Consider the following 21,470-nt stretch of genomic DNA (forward strand, 5'->3'; position numbering starts at 1 on the left):
AGGTGGCTGAAAATTTGAGACTTGATCCCGTCTGTTGTTCCAAAATATTTTCCTGGACCAAAGATTCAGATGTCACAACAAGTAAATTAACTCACACATGTTCACCACTGACAATAGTGTTTATAATAAGAATACAGTTTGCCATTTTACATTTAGGCCTACCACATTAGGTGAAAAAAGCTTAACAGTTTAAGGTAATTAACAGTTGACAGTAGGAGTAAAACACTTATTAGATTACACTAAGAGTGAAACAATTGTAAAATGATTTGCTTTAAGGTGCACTATGTAACTTTTATGGTGGTAGGTTCAGTAACTGCTCGTATCCATGGAGATCGTTCCTTGCCTGAATTGTTGCACATGATCTATTTTTGCATGTATTCAATTACAAGAGATTTTATAGCTAAAATATCTCAAAAAACATGTTTTCTTATATGTATTCCACAGATCTGCCTGTAAGTGGACCTGGTGGCATCCCCTACTTGAATCCATGATGATAGATAGGTTTAATGCCATAACATAGTAAGACCTACAGACAAGCAGGTATCAGACCCTTCATTAGAAAAGCTACATAGAGCACCTTTATGTGTTGCTCCTCTTGGCATGAAGCATTTCAGTGAGGAGGCTATTGCAGAGTACCTCTCCGCTCTCATGTTTGCTCCACAGATAGTCTTCGGCCAAGGTACTCATAAAGTGTATCTCAGACAGACACTGCAGCAGCTGAGTGAAACGACCCGAGTACTGGGAGGACAGGGCAGACTCCAGCAGAGCCTCACGAACCTGCCACTGGACCCTCTCAATGAATGCACGGTTTTCAAGCTGTTTCCCTTCTTCCATGTAAGACAAACAAACATATAAATATATAAATATCTTCAACACATTGTAAAGGTTTATGCGTTAGGGTGAAGCTGCAAACCTGGATTGAAAATAATCAGATACTTAATGCAGACAAATTCCTGATGATCCACTCTAAGGAGCTGGAATTTTCCAATCAGCTCTTGACCCATTTTAATGAGACTGGACAAAATGGGACCAGCATGGCATCCAAGCACAGACAGATCAATCTATAACACAATATTTGACTATTAATGAAGCAATCAAAAACATATAATGATGAATACACAAAGGCTACCAACTTGAAAGAAACTAGAATCAGGAAAATATAAAATCAATTTGAATATACACACCTCATGTCCAGTGATAAGAAGAAGCCGACCCTCTTTTCCCTTTAGGACTTGTCTGGAGATGAGGTCAAGAAGCAGCATCTCAGACCAGCAGTTGTGGAGTAGCGTCATTTTGTCACTCACCTCACATAAACAAAACAGGAAAACTATAACATGATATTTCCCTTTTTAAATGTTATTATTGCCTTTACCTTGAGTTGCCCAAAAAAGGCAGATGTACGGGCCCACTCCACCATAGAGAGGAGAGTTTGCTCAGTCAGGAGGAACATGAGGCTGAAAAGGCTCAGCAACCCATGTTTGTGGTGCTGTAAACTCTGCCTGATCTTATTCTGTACTACAGTCTCATCGGGATCACAGCGCACCAGCTCCAACACAAACAGAGGAATGCTAGACTTTCGTGTCCCCCTGTAGTCCTCAAAAGGGCTGAAATGTAGAATCTGTGTCGTGCCGTGAGTGGTCTGAGAGTGAACATGGTTAGTGACAGGTGTAATTGTTAGTGAAGGAGGGCAGCCCGTTCCAGATCTGACAGGGTAAATGCAATCTGTCTGAACATGAGGGGTAACCTTAAGAACCTCTTCCTCAGCCTTTCTTTGCTCCTTGAGGGCACGGGCTCGTTTGTACATAGGTCCAAACTTATTCCGACCCCCTCTCATTCGATCGGCACGGACAGCTGTAAACATTTAAGTGAGGCACTACTCAATCAAAGTAATTTCAATTATCAGTGGTCCAATTTTGGAGGATAAAGTTGTGGAGCATATATTTTTAACAACTTGAGAGTGAAACAGAAGAACAATGATTAATAATTGTACATTAGCAAATAAAGGCAGATAGTAGAATCATTTTAATTACACTTAATAACTGTATAATTCTTAATGTATGCAAGAAAGTGGTAACATCTCAATAAAACTGAAATGTATCATTATAAAATACATTAGTTTTTCTCTCACCATCTAGTCGCATCCCCACTTTGAGACATTTTTGAAATCTGCAGAAGGGACAGCGTTTCCTCTGGGCCTTGTCAATCCTACACCTCTCAGTCTCTCCACACACGTACCTCTTATTGTTTTGAACGGTCCTCTTAAAAAATCCCTATCAAATTTATTGTTGGTATAAATAATTAAATCAAAACCAGTACCTTACTAAGATTAAAAAAAAAAAAAAAAAGTACCTTGCAGCTTTCACAGGTGAGCAGCCCATAGTGATATCCAGAGACTCTGTCACCACAGACTGGGCACAACTCTTCTGATGCAGAGTGACTGTAATCCATCACTCAAATATTAAAAACTGCTATAATAAAAAGGTAAGTCACTGATTTCAAATTAATTACAGTCTGATTTTTAAACCACAGTAAAAAGTAAGAGACCTGTGATGTAGAGGTGTGAAAAGTCGCTGTCCATGGTCCTGACATGGCACAACAGGTACAAGTCACACACAGCTCCACCCAGTCACAAAATTAACTGTTTAGACACTGCTTTGTGTTTGACCATAATGACTCTCCTAAAATACCTCTAACACCTTACAGGTACGAAAAAGTACAATTATTCATAAACTGAAAACATGTTTTCACATAGTTATCACTATTAACATCTAATTAACATCATTAATTCCTGGGGACTGATCCTAACCTTTAAGCAATTAAATAACCCATTATCTTAAGTTTATACCACATAATTGATCTAAGACTCAAACATTTATTGATTTTTTTTTGTTGACAAGCAAAAGGTTCATATGAAGTGACCATGTATACAGATCACAGAGAAATTTTAATAACATTATTGCATAACAAATATGCTCTACTATATGATGATTGACTTTTTTGAATGTAGGAGCAAAGTTTAAACTATCACAATCTGTCACTTTTTCATAAATATATGTAATTACGCTCTCCTAACAGGACAGCAAAGTATACCAGTACTAGTCAGTACTGTATGGCACAACAAAAATCTTAGACAAAAGTGTAAAAATATAATATTTTCTATCAAGGGTCAAGCCACACATGACAAAGTTATTAGGCATAGTTAAGAGAATTCTAATCATAAAGTTGATTTAAGTATATTCAGTTAATGGCATAGATTAAAGCAATTTGAAATTATTTACATTTGAAGTAAAAATGTGTAAACTAATGTGCAATTATACTCTCAATGATGAGAAAATGAAATGATTGACAAACTATCAAGTATAACTATAATGCCACACTCAACAAACATCCTTCTTGAGATTCACAGTTTGGCTTTGGGTGTTTGCTCCAGAAGAGTCCTCATGTCTAACAAGGCCTCCATCACAGTTTGTGCAAAAGATGCTGCATTTGTCTCATTACAAGCGCTAAAAGACGACACCGCAAAGTTAATGTGATCTTCCATAGGATTGTAGCAGACACCATATCCATTTGGGACAACAGGTCCAAAACACATGACACAATCGGTTTTGGATGGTACCTGTAACAAATAAAACAATTCTAAAAAGTGAATATGATGACCTCTATAGGAATACTTTTTGTCCTATTTTTTTGATAAACAATAGATTTTTTACCTGACTGGTGGACAATATGTAGTGCAAAGCTTTGCTGTAAGACTTGTCAGTGAAGATTGGGGGCACAGGGGAATGTTCTTGAAGAGCCAGCATCTTTAGGCCAAGCAGGTGTCTATCAATTGCCTGTCCACTGATGGCCTGTTTCAGAGTACAGTAAATTAATGTAAAGTGCTCATAGGAACTAGGACCAAATGTTGTAAAAATAATGCCCACCATATTAGTGTACCATCTATGTGCTTTTACTGCATTTTCCAACAGTTCAACTTTTTCTGTGTTCTGTTTGGACACATCATCAAAGGCTTTGACAAATTTAGCTGAGGCACTTGAAGCCGATCGTATTGTATCTGTACGACCAAGCCTGAATATGCGCAAAGAGGCGCTCTCATATGTGGAGCAGCTGTGCTGGTACATTCTGAAAGACAGGATCTAAATCAGTGTTCAGGGCCATCAGAATATACTACATTAAAACATTAAGTAAAGAGATCACTCACCTGTAGAAGGCCAGTTGTAGGGCAACTTGTATAAAGGCATCAGGGCTCATTTTGTAGATCTTTGGAACATTCTTTCCAAAGTGTTTGAATACAACAACTCTTATTTCCAGGTCCTGTGCCAATCTACAAGAGGAAAAATATATACATGAACAATGAGTGTGCAATTTTAGTTATAAATGTGTTTTTGTTTTGTTTTTTTACAACTGTCAAGTGTTTGGAATATTCAGTGAACACATTGCCAACTCACTTGTTCATTGCATGTTTAGCCCCCTCAATGTCACTTTTAATTTCTGGACTGATGTTGAAATGTAATTTTTGTGGCACTGTAGAAGACTTAAGGGCAGAAGTTTGTTCCAGCTCTAACCTCCTCCTGTTTCCAACGTCCGCATCCAAAAAAGAAAGCAGTGTATTTTAACACAAATAAATAGATCACACAAAAAGAAAGTCATGAAAAAAACAAAAATAAAAATTGGGTCTATATATGTTTTATCCAGGGGTTCTATTCATAAATGGAAAGGAGGGTGGGTTAAGGAAAAAAAAAAACACTGGGCAAGACGCTTAACCTACTTACGTATATTCAACAACATGGTCAATCAAGGCCACGATCGGAGGACCCTCAGCTGGGGCATGTTCATAGTTTGCTCCACATGTGCCATCCTCCCCAATAATAAACTACAATGTTTTAAATATACAATAGTCAGCATGACAAACTGGACATTTTGTTACATATTGCCAGGAGGCAGATACAGATACAAACTTAATAAAACAAGCAAGCTGTTATACACCAGTCAAACTCAAGCATTAATTTAACTTTTACTTAATGTTAAAGTATGAAAACAATCTACACACCAAAAGTAATTTTCCATCTAGAACACACCTGCAGAGTCTTGTCAAACCACCGGTTGCCACTGTTCCACTGGCTGCCTCCTCCATGCAGCATTTGGACAGCAGCACAACTTCGGTACATGTCCTCTGTGACTGTGGGCATTGCGCCATCCAAACACACAGTAAAAATGCTTCTTTGAATAGCTGACACAGAAGCTTGGTTGGTTTTATCTGTACAAACAAATTTACATTTTCAGTTACAGCTTTAGTAACACTTTATTGGACTTAGTGCTGTCTACTTATCTTATAGAAAATATCAGGTCAAAGGTCAGATTATATAGCCTAATAATTGTAAAGTTTAAATATGTAAGGCTGGTAACCAAGTCCAGATTCTTTAGAAAAAGAAATGGCATATTATTTTTTTCTTTTTTTTCCCTAACATAGTTTTGTCAATGAAAGTTGGTGCAATATGTTTTGGGCTCATTATTTAGCATGTGTATTTTTTTTTGTACTAGTGGGAGAATCTTTCATTCAGTTCATTAAGATTTGAGCTGCAGTGGGTCAAATGATTAACATCTCATAAATGTATGGCAGCTGGTGTTTATTTATTATACTGTCCATTTAAAAAGATTTAAAGATTTTATATTGCAATGCGTGAGCTCCTGTGTCATTTCCCTCAATAAAGTTCAACTTTGTGGGGTCGTGATATATTGTCGAACTTAAAAAAAGATGTTATTATGACTGGCGTACCCTTGATGAAATTTTGGTATGTCCTGCCCCATGAATCCCTGTCTAAAGTTGTGAGGATCCCAACAGGTTCCAAGTTGGTTTGCTTTGAGGAATTACAGATGTGTTCCAACTGGCCACAGAGCTGGTCGACAGTCAGCGGAGTCCCATCACTGTTGTAAACATCTAGAACAAAGAACTATCCAAAAATGCTGTTAAATGTTTGCAGACATAATTTTAAACAAACTGTATTAGTCCTTACTTGACAATTGTGAACGACAGTGATATGTTTTGGTGGTGAGGCACTCCTGGCGTGGTTCACTATTGAATCTCTATTCAGGCCAGGGATGCGACACGATGAAAGCACCTGATAGTACTGATTCATGCACAGAGGCTTAGGTCCCATGTATTCCACAGGCAATGTCTCACTGTATAAGGGGGGAAAAAAACAATAATCTTGGGATTACCACAGTTCTATATGTAATGGCACGTAGCATGTAATGTTGTCAATCTTCAATAAACCTCATCTATATTCAGTCAATCAGTCAAACCTTTATAGAGCCCTTTACAACACTCAAGGACCAAAGTGCTTTCCAATAAAACCAACACAATATAAGAACTTTCAAAACATTAAACAATAAAATAAAACAAATTGTACAAAGTCTCATTGCATTACTAAGTCCAAATAGATAAATTTGAGCGTGGATTTAAACATGTCAAAGTCTATGATAGTGAGCAAACCAGGGGGCAGTTTGTTTCAAAGTCTGGGACCTGTGACAGAGAATGTGCCATCACCCCAGTGTTTGAGTCTGGCTCTGGGGACGTCCAGCAAAACTTGTTTGCTAGACCTTAATGCTCTCTTAGAGCTGTGGGCAGACAGGAGTTCAGTCAAAAAGGAAGGAGCAAGGCCATTAAGAGTTTTAAAAACAAACAATAACATTTTTTATCAACTCTAAAAGAAACTAGAAGCCAATGAAGAGATAAAAGGACTGGAGTGATGTGCTGACATCTGGGGGGTGTTGGTTAAAAAACGTGCAGCAGCGTTCTCCATGAGCTGGAGGTGTGTGAGGATGGACTGGGACATACCGACATTAAGTCCATTGCAGTGGTCTATTTTGGAGCTGATAAAAGTGTGAATACTCTTGTCAAGGTCAGCGAGATTTAAAAAATGCTTTACTTTTGATAAGACATGAGAAAAGATAAAAAGGTTGATCTGAACACACTGTCAATCTGTTTGTTCCACCATGGAAGTGCAGTGCCACAAATGCAGACATCCTTATTAAGGCGAGACAACAGAATTGAGCGGGTGACTGTGTCAAAAGCTGCTGTTAAGTCCAACACAACCAAAACCACAGGTCATTTGGCTTCAACAGACAGAACAATGTCATTGTGCACTTTCAGTAGTGCAGACTCTGTGCTGTGCCATGACCTGGACCCAGACTGAAATTTCTCTAGGACAGAGTTGCTTTCTAAAAACAGTTGCAATTGCATAAAAACAACTTTAAGAACCTTTGAAATAAAAAGACAAATTGGAAACAGGTCTAAAATTTGATAAACATTAGTGTCCAGATGTAGCTTTTTGAGAAGGGGTCTCACTACAGCATGTTTAAGAGAGTCAGGTACACATCCTGAGATGAGAAAAGGGTTAATAAAAACCAACAAGGAGGGACCTAGAGTGGCAAACACCTCCTTTAACAATCTCATGGGCAAAATGTCCATGGGACAATTTGCAGCTCTCATTTGTTTGATCATATCTTTCGAACACTGCCGAGTGTATAGCACCAACAATCTGGACTGGACAGATGCTGATGCTGCTCAGTTGTCTCACAGACTCCACTTCAAAAAAAGTCCTCACAGGCTGAAACAGTAGCATCAATCAAAGGTGAGGTGTGTGTATTCACAACAGTTAATAGTATTGAACAACACACGGGGGCAGTCACCATTACTGCAAATAATATCAGACAGATACTTGCATTTGGCCTCTGTCATAGCTCTCTGATAGTGAGTAAGGCTGTCCCTAAATATACCCAGAGACACAATAATCTGTCCTTTTTCCACGGCCGCTCTGTCTGCCTGCCTGCAGCTATATTCATTTTTTATATATTCAAGCATTACAATTTAACTGCAACCTTGTACTGCTTTTGTACATTATACGATAAGAACTTTTGTTAATCACAATCATTACATTTCAGTTTTGAAAAGAATAATAACTGAAACAGAAAAAATGAAAAGTATCAGTGTTTAAACTAAAGTAAACTAAAGACTATGGTTATGTTCAGCGCAGAATATTTGTGTGTTGGGTGTCAACAAGTAACAACCCATTTTAAATGATTTATTCATTTTTGCTAAGCTATAGAAAGGAAACCAAATCAACAGGGTAATTTTTCTTACTTGTCAATCATCGTCTTAAAATCCAAGACTCCTGCAATAAGTTTAGCAGCAAATCTATGGAAATAGAATATTTACATTACAACAATGAAACAACAACAATTTATTGTTGGATGAGTGTGTGACGCCTACTGTATTTGTCCATGTTTATCACTGAAATTCATCTTAGGCAATACCAAACCAGGACTAGAATGGACCACTACTGGCAACCGGTAGTCAAGATAAGCAACCTGCACCCACCAATCAGACAGCTGGAGAGACAGGCAATACATCATGAAATCATCTATTCTTGCAATATGTATTACATATAATTACACTCAAAGTTTGATTTATGACTAAGGATATAGACTACTTTACAAACTTAGTTAATAATCAACAAAAAAGTCCTGAAACTACCTGTTAGATTGCACACTGACTACTTTAAGTGGCCAGGTGGCTGATTAAACTTACCCAGTTTTCTGTGTTTTCTGCTCTTTTTTCCAGAGCCCTCTGTAGTCTCTCTCCCTCTCCTCCAGGTTTCTGAAACTCATCTACAAGGACCTTTGTGCGCTGCAGCTCCTCTGCATTTACAATAGGTTCAAGGGCTGCAAGGTAGCGCTCACATGTCTGCTGCAGAGGGGGCACAGGCAGAGTGGGCAAGCTCCTCTGATGGGTCAGATATCGTCCAGAAATGCGAGTGGCAGATACAGGCTTCACTAAGTGGCAGGGTTTCACAAAGGCACATGGTTTTGGCATCCCCACCTTCACCTGTGACAGTGTTAAGAGTCGAATAAACACTGGTATTCACAGCTCACACATGGCACAATATGTGCATAGCTATACAAGTCTTAAAGAGGTGAATACATACAAGGGACTGTATGACCCTGGGTAAATAAGGAAATGAAGTATCGTTATCCACTGTTGGCTTATTTTATGTTAACATTGAAATAAAGTCTCTACCTTAATAGAAACGTCACGTACTAAACTAGAAACACGCGAGTAAACAATAACAACGAGTAGAAATCTACCAATATGTTTTGTCAAATTCTATAAACTGCTTTTACCTTTGACCCACATCTTCTTAGCTTTTGCAGCTAGCAGCGGCTAAGTGACAGTTAGCTAAAAGTCTTGAATTCATTGGCGACAAATACGCGTTCAAAACTCAAATCCACTATCCAAATCTATTATCCTGTTTACAGTGATACCTGTGACCCCCCAAGGTTAAAATGCACTAGTTAGCAAAGTTAAAGTTTTAGTGTAATCTACTGTCGGAGTTACTTACCATAGTTCTGCTCCAAATGCCCCACATTCTGTGTTCAAAGAAACGCCCACTCCTGTGATCTGTGTGAATCAGGTCTGAATCAGGACTCCCTCTAAAAGATGATATTATCCCTGTGTTATCAGTTTAATGGTTATCAGATGTACGGAGACAACCTCTGCTGGAGCGTCTGACAGCGAACTAAAAACACCACGGGACATTTATAACTTTGGCAATGCAGCCGCACGTTTATTTCTATGTATTTAATTCAGTTATTTCATATAATTAACAAGAGGCCAGATTTATGAAAGAAGAACATGCATTTAACCTTATAACGTTATAAGTTATGTTATAAGTTGTTGTAAACTAGATTGGAAATGCTCTCCTTTTGATGCAAATACATTTGTCGACACTAGGGGGCGCCCTTGTGCTTTTTATTTTTAACAGGAGGCGCAGTTTTCTGTGACTCCATCTCGGGGCAGTGTGAGTCTGTGGGTAAAATAACTCAATCTTCTGAAGAAGACTACAGATCGCCATGGCGGAAACTGATCAACCATCAGGTAGTAAACAAATGCTAAACATTATGTTTGTCCTGCCTCACCTGCTGTAAATACGTGTTCATGTACATCACGTGGTTGCTGTAAAATGATTTAATCTTAAAATGCGACACAAATGCATATTGCGTCCATAATTTCAGGAATCAACTATACCAATCATTCATGACACAGTTCTAATACAGTTTGCACTTTTCAGGGTGCAGCTCTGACAGTATATCTCAGGATGTGACCCCAAACTTCAACTTTATGGTTCCTAAGAATGAAATCAACATGGTTCCTGACATGGGCAAGTGGAAACGCTCTCAAGTAGGTTCATTGGTCTAGATCAGTGGTTCACAAATAGTGGGGCGCGCACCCCTTGGGGGGGGGGGGGGGGGGAGATATGATAGAAAATAATTGAGAAGCACTGGTCTAGATACACTAAAACTGCACATTAATGGTCATTTAAAAAAAATTCTGGACCCCAGAAAGGTGGTGCTACGTGCTCCTGAGTTTGCAGCTAAAAGGCTGAAGTTTAAGGATAGTTTAAGGATAAAGAATACTGACCATGTTCATATTGTGTTTGGATACTTTGTGCTCAACATCAACTCAACTCTGTGTGCGCTGACTACAAATTTAAAATATAATTTTCATTTCTAATAACCTTATTTTAAGATTTTTTTCTTTAATATTGACATTGAGGGCAGCAGTGGCTCAGTGGTTCCATAAATCTCAAATGATCTGACTCGTGGATACTGTTGTTGTGTACTTTAGCAAGACACTTCAACCACTTTGCCTCCAGTGTTGGAAGTACACCAAGTACACATTTCTATTAATGCATTTCTGAGAGTGAATGCTGGACAATGGATGGAAATTAGCCCATAGTTATGGCTATGGCCTATAGCTAACTATGTTCATTAACATGCACTTGAATCCCGAGCAAATAGTAAGAAAAAAAGGGGGGAAAAAAGCGTAAATAAGAAAAGTAGGTGTGAAATCAAACAAAGTTTAGCATGCAAATATGAACTACTGGTAAATAACACAAGAAACACTAAGATGTAGATAAATATAGGATAATATTTCATGTTTCTTGTTCTTTTTTAGGCATATGCTGACTATATGGGCTTTGTTTTAACCTTGAATGAAGGTGTGAAGGGAAAGAAACTCACATGTGAATATACAATATCGCAGGTAAGTTGGAAATGTAAGTTATTAGAAATGTGTTAATGTGCCATCCTGTTGAGTTTCCAAATAATCAATGTACTGTATAATTTAACACAAAGTGCAACTTTCTTTTATTTCTGCTCATCTCTAATCTTTAAAATTATTTATCATCAACAATAATATTTTTATTTTTTATATATTTCCTTAAAAACTATTTCAATAATTAATTCATTTATTTAAAGGCACATTTAGGATTGTTGAAAATTGTAACAAGTTTTTAAAACCCAGTTGGGATAATTAGTTATTTATTGCTTTTGTGTGGCAGACAGTGGAGAAGCTCCTTGGACTGTTGGACACTTTGGACAGATGGATTGATGAAACTCCTCCTATCGATCAACCGTCAAGATTTGGTAATCAGGCCTTCAGGACCTGGTATGCCAAACTAGACAAGGTGAAAACAACAATACCAACTTTTTCAACTATATTTGTATTTCAACTACATTTGCTAGCTTCAATAACCCGATTCTATGTACTTTGCTCTTTATTTCAGAATGCAGAGGCGCTGCTTGCTGCTGTGCTCCCTGCGGACAAACAGGCTGCAGCCCCAGAAATAGCTGTTTATTTGAAAGAGTCTGTTGGGAACCAAACCAGGATAGACTATGGAACAGGTCATCCTTTCTTTGTCCTTAGTCTTTGTTTTACTGGTATACAATTTAAGCACTATTTTGTTTGGCCACTAGAAGGTGCTGTAATGCTGCTGATCTGCTCTGTCAGTTCACTATTTAGTTTATTGGAATAGCTTGGCTTTACTGCTAATTGCATAAAGCATTTTTTATTGTAATGAAAATGGATTAAAACAAACTTAACCTTTTGTAACAGCTTGTTTATTTGTTTATTCAGGCCATGAAGCAGCTTTTGCAGCATTTCTTTGCTGCCTTTGTAAAGTTGGAGCTCTTCAAGTAGACGATCAACTTGCTATAGTTTTTAAGATTTTTGACAAGTGAGTTATACACCTTATTTAACACACAATTTGATCATTTTTATTTACTTTGTATTGAACAATTTGTAATTTGTAATTACAAATAATAGCAGTACATAGTAAAGATCATCAAGAACATCAATACCTTTTTATAAATATAGTTTTGAATTTTGTATGGTATGTGTTTTTGAGGTATTTGCAGGTTATGAGAAAGCTGCAGAAAACATACAGAATGGAGCCAGCTGGGAGTCAAGGAGTTTGGGGCCTGGATGATTTTCAGTTTCTGCCTTTTATATGGGGGAGCTCCCAGTTTATAGGTAATAACAATAAACCTTAGGTTTAGATCTTGAATTTTCTTATTTTCTTTCTTATTACGGTATGCCCAATAAAGTGGGAAAATACCTATCATGGTATTTGATTATACATCTATTTTTTAGATCATCCAACTCTGGAGCCACGACACTTTATTGACAAGAAGGTCGTCAATGATAATCACCAGGACTACATGTTTCTAGAGTGCATCAAATTCATAAATGAGGTACAAAACACACATGCACAGCATCATATTAATGTTGTTTTCATTTAGTTAAACAATTTAGACTAATTAAGCTTACTAATGAGAAATAAGACTTATTGAGGAATAATCTTTATTTTAAATGCTTTTGTCCTAAAAGCTATGTTGAGAAATAGGTGTAATATGATTGTTGAACTTAAATTAATTTATTCAAAAGTGTCCTGAACCTTTGTTTGAGTGGCAGATAGATGCATGGCTGTTTAAATGTTGAACTGGGCCACAGCTGTATGAGGTTTTGTCCAGTAAGGAGGAAAAGGAAAACGGAGGGAAGGCAGATGGGAGCCTGCTTTGGGACAGGGCCAGAGCAGGAACTGTGTGCTTTGTTTGTAGAGGAACAGGAGGGCAGGGACAGAGAGGAGGGCGGCGGTTTAAAATCTACATCCTTTTCCTCCTTCTTCGTCAGAGGCTTTCTCCTCCCTCTTCTGGTCACGAAAGGATGCTGCTTCTGCATCCAATGCAGTCTGGTCAGCTCACTATTCTTAGTATACTATTAGTGCTACAATAATATGTTTGGTGTGGGAATCTACTGAATTTAGTTCCATATTTATTTAACACAAAGATTTACCTTGAAGTATTGTAGTATAAGAGTTGATGAGAAGCATTTCTGTTTAAAGTTGTCTTAATTTAAACATCACAATTGGAGTTGGAATTATTACATTACACAAAGAAGAAGATGGTTTATTTATCAATACACAGATTAGTCCACATGTTTACTTGGGAAACAAGTTGTCATCAGTGAAGTCATGTTCCTACAAATTAAAAGCACTGTTGGGATAAAGGCATTCTGAGTAGAGTCTTCTTGTTTTTGTTCAGTTCAAAGATTACATTTTATTTTCTTTAACTTTAGTATTCCTTTTTTGAATGTTCAACTGTTCTCAGAAAAGCACACAGCCCATGAATACCTATAACTTGAACTGCAATCATACTTCAGGTGTTATGATTTTGAAAAATGACAAATGTTGCAGTCAAGCTGTGTTATAAACTTCCTTTTGACTCCTCGTCTTCACTTACAAACACTTTTAACTTAGGTTATTTTTATTTTTTTATTCACAAATAACGCTGCTCTTGTGTGCGTCTGTGTGCGCGCTCCGTCCTCAACATGAGTCACTTCCTTCCCCACATGCTGCTGTGAATCACTCCTTCCTCCAGGGAATACAGGCAGTCTCCACCCCCCTCTCTCTCAAGCCCTTCCCCCATGTGTTCTCATGCAAGGCCCTGGAAAGTGTCTGAGCACCATGAGGGGGTGCATGGAAAAAGGAGGGGGATGTTAGATTGATGCCCCGGGGTCTGGCTTTGGGTTCCTCAGCCTCCTGGGAGAAATGGTGGGAAAACACAATTCATAAATTTATACATTTATTTTGTCTGAAACGCTGTCTGTACACTTCAAAAATGTTTCTTTGGGCCTTCTGAATGTAGTTGAACTCTTTCACAAAGTAACATGAAGAAATACAAGAAGTGATAAACGGTATTGTTATAAGAGTCCCAATATATTTAAGGGTAAACAAGCGTATGCTGCCTGATTTTATGTTTCTGTTTGTGTAACTGAAAGTCACTCTGTAAGCCAACAATTAGTGTAAATTTTATTATGAGAAAACTGAAAATTGTAAACGATTGCTTTGTATATTTAATTTTTTTGTCTTTTCTTTTGGTAATAATTTTCCTGGCATACAACGAGGTCAGCAAGAGAATAAAACTCAAAATGTAAACCTAGATTTGGTGACTTCTAGTGGTGAAATGCAGAGTGACAAACCAAGTGCTGCGATATTGGCACTATGGAATGTTTCACCAAAACAATTCATTTTCCCTAATTATTCTGACTGAAAGATGTCCAAATGACTAAGTTAGAGAAATGTGTACGTAAGTATATAAGTGGTCTTGTTCTGGAGGTAACTTAAATGATATTATATTTGATACATCTGTTTTTTAATGTGATGAATTCCCGACAATACTAAAGACGAGAAGGATACCCAACACTATACGATTTGAAAACATCCTTGGTTACCAGCAGCTGAAGACAAAGCTGCATTTTTCACATTCCGGCGTCTGGTGGCTGCTCAAACCTCAGTAGTAGTGGAGAGTGCTTCTCAGCTTCCACTGCTTCTTCTACAAAAAACAAGTTACTTTATTGGCCAGTGCCCATTAGCCCAACAACCAGAATAAGGTTAACTATCAATGTGCCAACTCTGAATTTGGCTATTAAATATTTTGTTTGTCTGAACAGATGAAGACGGGTCCATTTGCGGAGCACTCCAATCAACTGTGGAACATCAGTGCTGTTCCCTCCTGGTCCAAAGTCAACCAGGGCCTGATCAAAATGTACAAAGCCGAGGTACTTCTTCACACCACACACTTTCATTACTCTAGTCCAGAATAACTTATTTAGTTAATTCATAACAAAAAACAGAATTAACAATTAACATTCCATAACTACACCTTCAAGTGGGATATTATGGAAACTCGACTTTTTGGACCTACCATGTTAAAACATTGTTCCCTCATCAAAAACATTCCTGAAATTGTTTTATATGTCATCTGTGCCTGTTTGAATAAGCTTATGATCTTTCCCGGGCACTACTAGGCTCCTCCACAGCCATTTTTCAAAACTACACAAGAGCAAGACATAAAACATTAGACTACAACTTCACAAACCTGATGTGATGTGGTATAGTCTCATTAGTTGAATGCATGCTGATTGTGCTGCGATAGTGCTCTCAAGGGGGAGTGACTTAACACAACAAAACTGAAACTTATTAAACATTTAAATACATTGTTTTCAGCGAATATAGCATTATCAAAATAATAAAAGGTGACATGTTGATCTGAATATTATATGTGCTAACAATCAATAAACAGAAGTGTTATACCCCCTCTCTAAAGAACCACCTAGAAATTAATGCTTCATGGACAAGGTTGCCAGATTCCAGAGAGTAATAAGTGAAGAAGTAACTAATGAAACATTGTATGTCACTGTTAAACAAGTAGTAATAATCCTATGCATATTTTTAAAAGGAGATTTTCTAATCAAACAGCTTTAAAACTATAACAGCTTCTATTGAATTAATTACTGGTTTTCTTAATGTGAAACAGAACTGAAAAAAGACTGGAAATCACAACGTGCCTTTCAGGAGCAAGCCTCAAAAACCCAAGGAGTCTTAAAATTTGCAGATGAGTTTGCAAAAAAAGAAACTTGAAATCTCTATAAAGAAATGGACTTGGCAACTCTGTTCATTTTGTTTTTTTACCTGCTGTTCTTTATTAGGTTGTACAATGCTTTTGTCTCCACCCCTTGTTTCACTCTGATAAATACCAAGTCTGAGAGGGACTAAGCAGTTTCACTTAATTACGCCTAGTTAACTTACTACAGTGAGGTAAAATTGCTTTCGTTTTCACTGTGTTAACTGTAGTTTACTGGCAGAACCTCCTGCTTGACTCCCACTCCACTTTGTCTGGCCTGGATTTTGATGTGTTGCAAGTTTCATTTGATTCAGATTCATCTAGGCTTTCATGTTGCACATTCGATATTTATTTGAAAAAAAATTGTTTAACTACAGAGATGTTTGTCTTTTTGGAACCATGGCAGCTCTGTCTTCTGTGCTTGAAAGTCAATCATGAACCTTCTGAGCAAACATATTTAACATACCAAGCCGCGTTTGATATGTCATTCACTCGTTTGTCCCTAACTGGTTTACAAGCAATGTGAAAAATCAGGTTAAGTCTGCAAACATGCTGCACCCAAGCACATTTGGAGCCAAGCGTCTGAACAATCTGGTTGAGAGACAGGAACGGGTTAAGCGAGGTATGGAGCGAATGGGATTGTGTGTGTGGGCGGTTGGGGGTGGGGTTGGGGGGCCGTCTAAGCCCGTTCTCCCCGCCTGCATACCCACATCCTGTGTTTTCCAGAGCAGCCTGCAAGTCTTCCCAAAGAGCTGAGGGGCCAAGCAGTCTGCCTCTCCCTCCCCCCGCTGCCTCCTCCACCGTTCCCTTCATTAAATCCTCCCTCCCTGTGTCCCGACCTTCCTCCGAGCCTGGAGCAACCATCAGCACTCTGCATTCCTCTCTCCCTTTGCTGGCCCCACACAAGGTTCAGGCTGAGTCTTGCCGTACAGAAAGGCAGCAGAACAGTTCTAGACCTACTGTATGTGTCTCAGTTTTCAGATCCCTAGCTCTCAGTTAAAGTATAAACCAGCTACTTAAAAACAAATGTTTCTCAATATCCTTAAACTTTTTTTTTGCCTTATTTAGGTTGAAATGATTTAAACATGCCACAAACTGTTAATTGTAGTTTAAAGTCATACTTAGGTCTGTGAGTTTGTATATGTGCTAGCTTGTAAGCATTTATAAGATTCAGTTAAAGTTGACTCTTTAGAGAACGAACTTGCTCTGACTTGAACGTAATGTTAAAATGACTGTTGCACCTAGCTGACTGCACAAGCCGTTCTGATTGTGTCATACGCAACTGATCTACTAGGAAAAAAACACACTTCCTTGAGTTGTGTAAAGACGGACAAAACAGCAATCTTCATTTTATACTTTAAGTTTCTTTATTAAAGTAATTGATTAGAATGGAGCTATACCCATTGCTAATGCAAATGCATAGCTAATTGAAACAGGGTAATAATTTAGGCTTCATATAAGTTAGATGTGGTACTAAGACAGAACAAATATACAGAGGATAGATTCAGACAGTACTGTGCAGTCAGATTTGTTTATTTCTTGCCTGGGATCCAGAAAACACACTTCTTTAATACTTTACAAAGATGTGAGTCTGGTCACACACAGTTGAATTCAGTTCAGATGGGTGTGATTGACCCATGGATTAGCTAATCAGGGACATGCATGATCTGTCCATATCAAAACAAATATGGCTGTTTACAAGGAAACAAAGCAAAAGAATATCACAGGGGACTGAAAAACATTGCGGATTTCTGCAGAATCAAAGAGCGAAACACTAAACTGAGATGATAGAAATTTTTATCTTGTTTGTAAATTATAATTAGCCAATAAGCTTCATTTCACTTGTGTCACTGACAAAAAAGAATCGCATTGTATAAAAAACACAGAGCTCATTCTGGATTTGCCATGGAATTTTATTTCAGTGAAACATGTGAAATGAAGGAGGTCATTGGTCATCTTTTAAAACAATATCAAATTTCTCTCAAATCAGATTAACAGAATTTTGTTCTTTGCTCATGATTTTACCTAAATCTGTGATGTTTTTCAGTCCCTTGCAATATTTTTCCTTTTTTCCACATAAGCAGCCATGTTTGTTTTGATATGGACAAACCATGCGTGTCCAAGATAATCCACCTGTCAATCACACCCATCTGAACTCCCATTTTCGTAACGTATTGGAGAAATGTGTACTCTAGATCCCAGGCAAGGCTGATTATGGTGTGGCCATAGTAATCCTCGAAGGTCTCTAAGTGCTATATTGCCATGGACAGGAACATATAATTTACACATACAGCACATACAGTTTTTTCTTACAAATCATTCTTGCCTCATTTGATATTCTTCAATCTTATGCTGTCAGCTTCTGTAGTAGAGCCACTTCCATGTTGTGGATTCGACTCCCAGCCATTTGCCCAACGTCTCTTTCCCCTCTTTATCCATTTCACGCTATGACTCTCCTGTCTAATAAAGCCTATGGGCCAAAAAAATTAAAATAAAGAATATAAAAATACACCTCAAGTGCCGCAAACTGTTCGAAAATGAAGTAATTCAAAATAATAATATGCAACAAGACTAATTTGTTCTCGACTATGGAACACAAACTGTCCAATATAATCTTTGTTTGTTACATGAAATGGAAAAAACCTTGATCCTGTCTGAATTTATTCTAAATTCTTTGTAGATTTCAAAATTAGACTTATAATTGCATCATACAATTGTACCTATTCTTTCATTTTGATTTTAAAGTGCTATAATGGATACATAAGTGTTGTTATGTACATATGATTGAGACGCAAGGACTGGGAACTATTAACAGTACACTATAGAAGACTTTGGTATGCACTAACAATAATGTAAAATGTATGTAGCTTTTCGGTGTTGGGGTAGGAGTATATTGAAAACAGGTGTAGTCATTCGCGATCCACAGTCAAACCGAAGTGACTAAATGTGCACTGAATTAGGAGTTATTTCACTTTCTATTCTTATTTACAGACATTTTTGCATGGACATTTTGAGTTTTGTTTTAACCCGGACTGTGGAGTGGAGCAGAAAACTGTTCTGTTTTTGGGGAGGAATTGTCTCGGTTTGTATGGCATCTAGATGTTTTCAGCCTAGTTCTACCGAGATGATCATGACTGATAGGGTCACCATGCAGACAGTCTGAAAATCAGAGTTCAATTTCAATGTGGTCCCCTGTTCAGCGTCCCAACCCCCACCGCAGCCACCCACAGCTCTCAGCCCCCACCCCGAAACTCTGTCCGTTTCTGTACATATAAAGCCCTGTGTCTGGCTCATATGCAACCACTTTTACAGGCTTTCCCCAAATGATTTAGGTTATGTCATTAAGTTATTGAAACTAGTTGTAAAACAAAGAATATGTGTAGTTTATAATGAATTGTCTTGCTTCTGTTTGTTTCTTAGTGTCTGGAGAAGTTCCCTGTGATTCAGCATTTCAAATTTGGTAGCCTGCTCTCCATCCAGCCTGTGAAGCCTTGACTCAGTCGTGAGAATGCCATGATTATATATGACCAAAATGACTTCAAGTTTAAAAAATATTTGGGATTTTTTTTCGTACATGTAAAAGAGCAGCAATACCAAGCTAATTTAATAGAACATGTGCTAACACTGGTTCAGATGTGCATGTAGCCACCCACAGTAAAATAGATCTCCTTTTTTATTTCAGAGCATTTTCATAATATTATTTATTCATACATATGACTGTTTTGTGTGGGTAAACTGTCAGATAATTTAAATTGGTTGTCAAATCTAAAGTAAAAGATTAGCAGGTCAATATGTATGTTTTGATTTGTATTTGATTTGTTTTGTATTTCACAATGTGAAGTGCTATGGGATAAATGCAGAGATTAAACTTTTATGTGCGTAACACATCATGTACATAAATGCTATTAATGGGGCTCTTAAATAAACTCATGTTTTAATCAAAGTTTCATAAATAGCTAAATAAAAACAATCCTACATGTACAACAGAAACAGGGTTAAATGTATCCCCATTAATTTTTTTCTGCTAGAGCCTGTCTTTTTTGCTTGGGAAAAGTAGTATTTATGGACCTGCCTAATATTATTTAGTAAATGTATTATGGTAATAAAAAAGTCTATTCTTTTGCAGTTTAATCTAAAGCTCAAAGCTGTGGTATCTTTAAAGCTTCAGTGAACTAACAGCCAGTCCAAGACGACATGAATTCACTTCTAATTGTACGTGTAGAAAGTTTTTGCTTTGGGCAGAACAATTGCTTCAACAAATAGATTGAAGATTAAGGCAAATAATATTGAATTTTACATGAGCCAGTATACCTTATACTCTGCTCCTTCAAGTGGACAAAGATTTAAACAAATGTCATGACCAGAGGAGGGGAAATCCCAGTCATCTAGCGCCTGCGCCACTGAAACAATGTGCAACAGTCCCTCAGTTTAATGATAGAGGTGGAAATCCCCCTACATAGAGCACACTGCCAGGAGTGGTGGAAGAAGGCACAGCAGTCTATAAGCAACTGTGGCAGTGCACAACAGCTGTAGCCACTGGACGGGTCTGTCTGTATAGGACCAACAACACTAAAACTACACAAGATTTCTTATTTGGTAGCATAGCAACATGAGTTCAACAACTACAAGTAGAACACCAGTGTAGCTCTAGCAACCTCCATTGGATCTCTCAACAGTAAACTGTCACTATAGCCATGTAAAGCAGTTTGGCTGAATGTATCATAAGTAATCTGGCTCTTTTGATTGGCATTCTGAAAATGCAATTATTAAATATGAGGTTACAATGCCAAGTTGCAGTGTCTTTTTGGAATAAATGAACTTTTAAGGTGGAACACTAGATTGGCTGTAGTGTGTTACTAGTCTTGATGTCAGCAAAGAATACAGCCACAAATGATACCAATGGAGGTCCTTTACCTAACTCAGAGGAATGTGAGGCATGGAGGATCGGTGTAGACGTGTGAGGACGTGTTTGGTCTCGTGACTTCAGTGAAGGCAGTTGCTCAAATAGGATGCAGCTGCAGGCTCAAAGCAACTCACAAACATACATAAGAGCATTCGACATGTTTTAGAGATACAAAATCAAAAAGATACTGTTTTAAAGAAATTACTTTTGTAATGCAGGAATCCAGGATGGACAGTGTATCGGTGCTTAAGTAATATCAGCTGATTTTTATTTTATTTTTTTTATCTTTTTACAATAGTGAAACTATAGCATAGATAAAGATTTTAAAATATTTGCATTGGCATTAGCAAATGAATAATACAACACAACAGCAAAAAAAACTATTAACTGAAAAACTATATTGGACCATCACTAACAAAGATTAGGATAAGTCTGGTACTGACCATAATATAATGATCTTTTTTCTATTATTAACCTACATTAGAATGTCTTAAGACTATATATATATATATATATATATATATATATATATATATATATATATAGATAGATAGATAGATAGATAGATAGATAGATAGATAGATAGATAGATAGATAGATAGATAGATAGATAGATAGATAGATAGATAGATAGATAGATAGATAGATAGATAGATAGTGTGTGCGTAATCCCTCATCCAGGTCCGATCCATAGTAAAAGAAAAAAAATAATTCTGTCAACTAGACTGTCCATTTAACAGAACAGATTTTTTTCTTTTACTAT

The 21,470-nt window shown here is 37.5% G+C and overlaps 3 protein-coding genes across 4 annotated transcripts; 1 reads left to right on the forward strand and 2 right to left on the reverse strand.

The window, feature by feature from the left end:
• Positions 1-207: 207 nt before the first annotated feature.
• Positions 208-2,576, reverse strand: LOC117392028 (nuclear receptor subfamily 5 group A member 2-like). Of its 2 annotated transcripts, XM_055231599.1 has the most exons (6): positions 2,350-2,480; positions 2,129-2,270; positions 1,373-1,851; positions 1,185-1,304; positions 914-1,061; positions 208-827 (listed from the first exon to the last, which is right to left on the reverse strand). In XM_055231599.1, the coding sequence occupies exons 1-6, from the start codon at positions 2,446-2,448 to the stop codon at positions 580-582; spliced, it is 1,236 nt and encodes a 411-aa protein (XP_055087574.1). In that variant the 5' UTR covers positions 2,449-2,480; the 3' UTR covers positions 208-579. The 2 variants fall into 2 exon arrangements, with proteins under 2 accessions (XP_055087574.1, XP_055087575.1); XM_055231600.1 differs by having other exon boundaries at positions 208-824; positions 2,129-2,576.
• Positions 2,577-2,724: 148 nt separating this feature from the next.
• Positions 2,725-9,575, reverse strand: crata (carnitine O-acetyltransferase a). Its single transcript, XM_033989477.2, has 13 exons — positions 9,402-9,575; positions 8,591-8,887; positions 8,273-8,391; positions 8,144-8,197; positions 6,015-6,180; positions 5,777-5,951; positions 5,079-5,257; positions 4,773-4,873; positions 4,449-4,571; positions 4,202-4,324; positions 3,924-4,122; positions 3,711-3,848; positions 2,725-3,616 (listed from the first exon to the last, which is right to left on the reverse strand). Exons 1-13 carry the CDS (start codon positions 9,426-9,428, stop codon positions 3,401-3,403), a joined length of 1,917 nt encoding a protein of 638 aa, XP_033845368.1. The 5' UTR covers positions 9,429-9,575; the 3' UTR covers positions 2,725-3,400.
• A 259-nt stretch (positions 9,576-9,834) lies between these two features.
• Positions 9,835-19,932, forward strand: ptpa (protein phosphatase 2 phosphatase activator). The gene is made up of 10 exons (XM_033990205.2): positions 9,835-9,937; positions 10,131-10,240; positions 11,018-11,104; positions 11,403-11,528; positions 11,628-11,745; positions 11,978-12,077; positions 12,249-12,373; positions 12,494-12,594; positions 14,852-14,959; positions 19,225-19,932. Exons 1-10 carry the CDS (start codon positions 9,913-9,915, stop codon positions 19,297-19,299), a joined length of 975 nt encoding a protein of 324 aa, XP_033846096.1. The 5' UTR covers positions 9,835-9,912; the 3' UTR covers positions 19,300-19,932.
• The last annotated feature ends 1,538 nt before the right edge of the window (positions 19,933-21,470 follow it).

This window comes from Periophthalmus magnuspinnatus, chromosome 23 (assembly GCF_009829125.3).
Source record: "Periophthalmus magnuspinnatus isolate fPerMag1 chromosome 23, fPerMag1.2.pri, whole genome shotgun sequence".
Classification (NCBI taxonomy): Eukaryota; Metazoa; Chordata; class Actinopteri; order Gobiiformes; family Gobiidae; genus Periophthalmus; species Periophthalmus magnuspinnatus.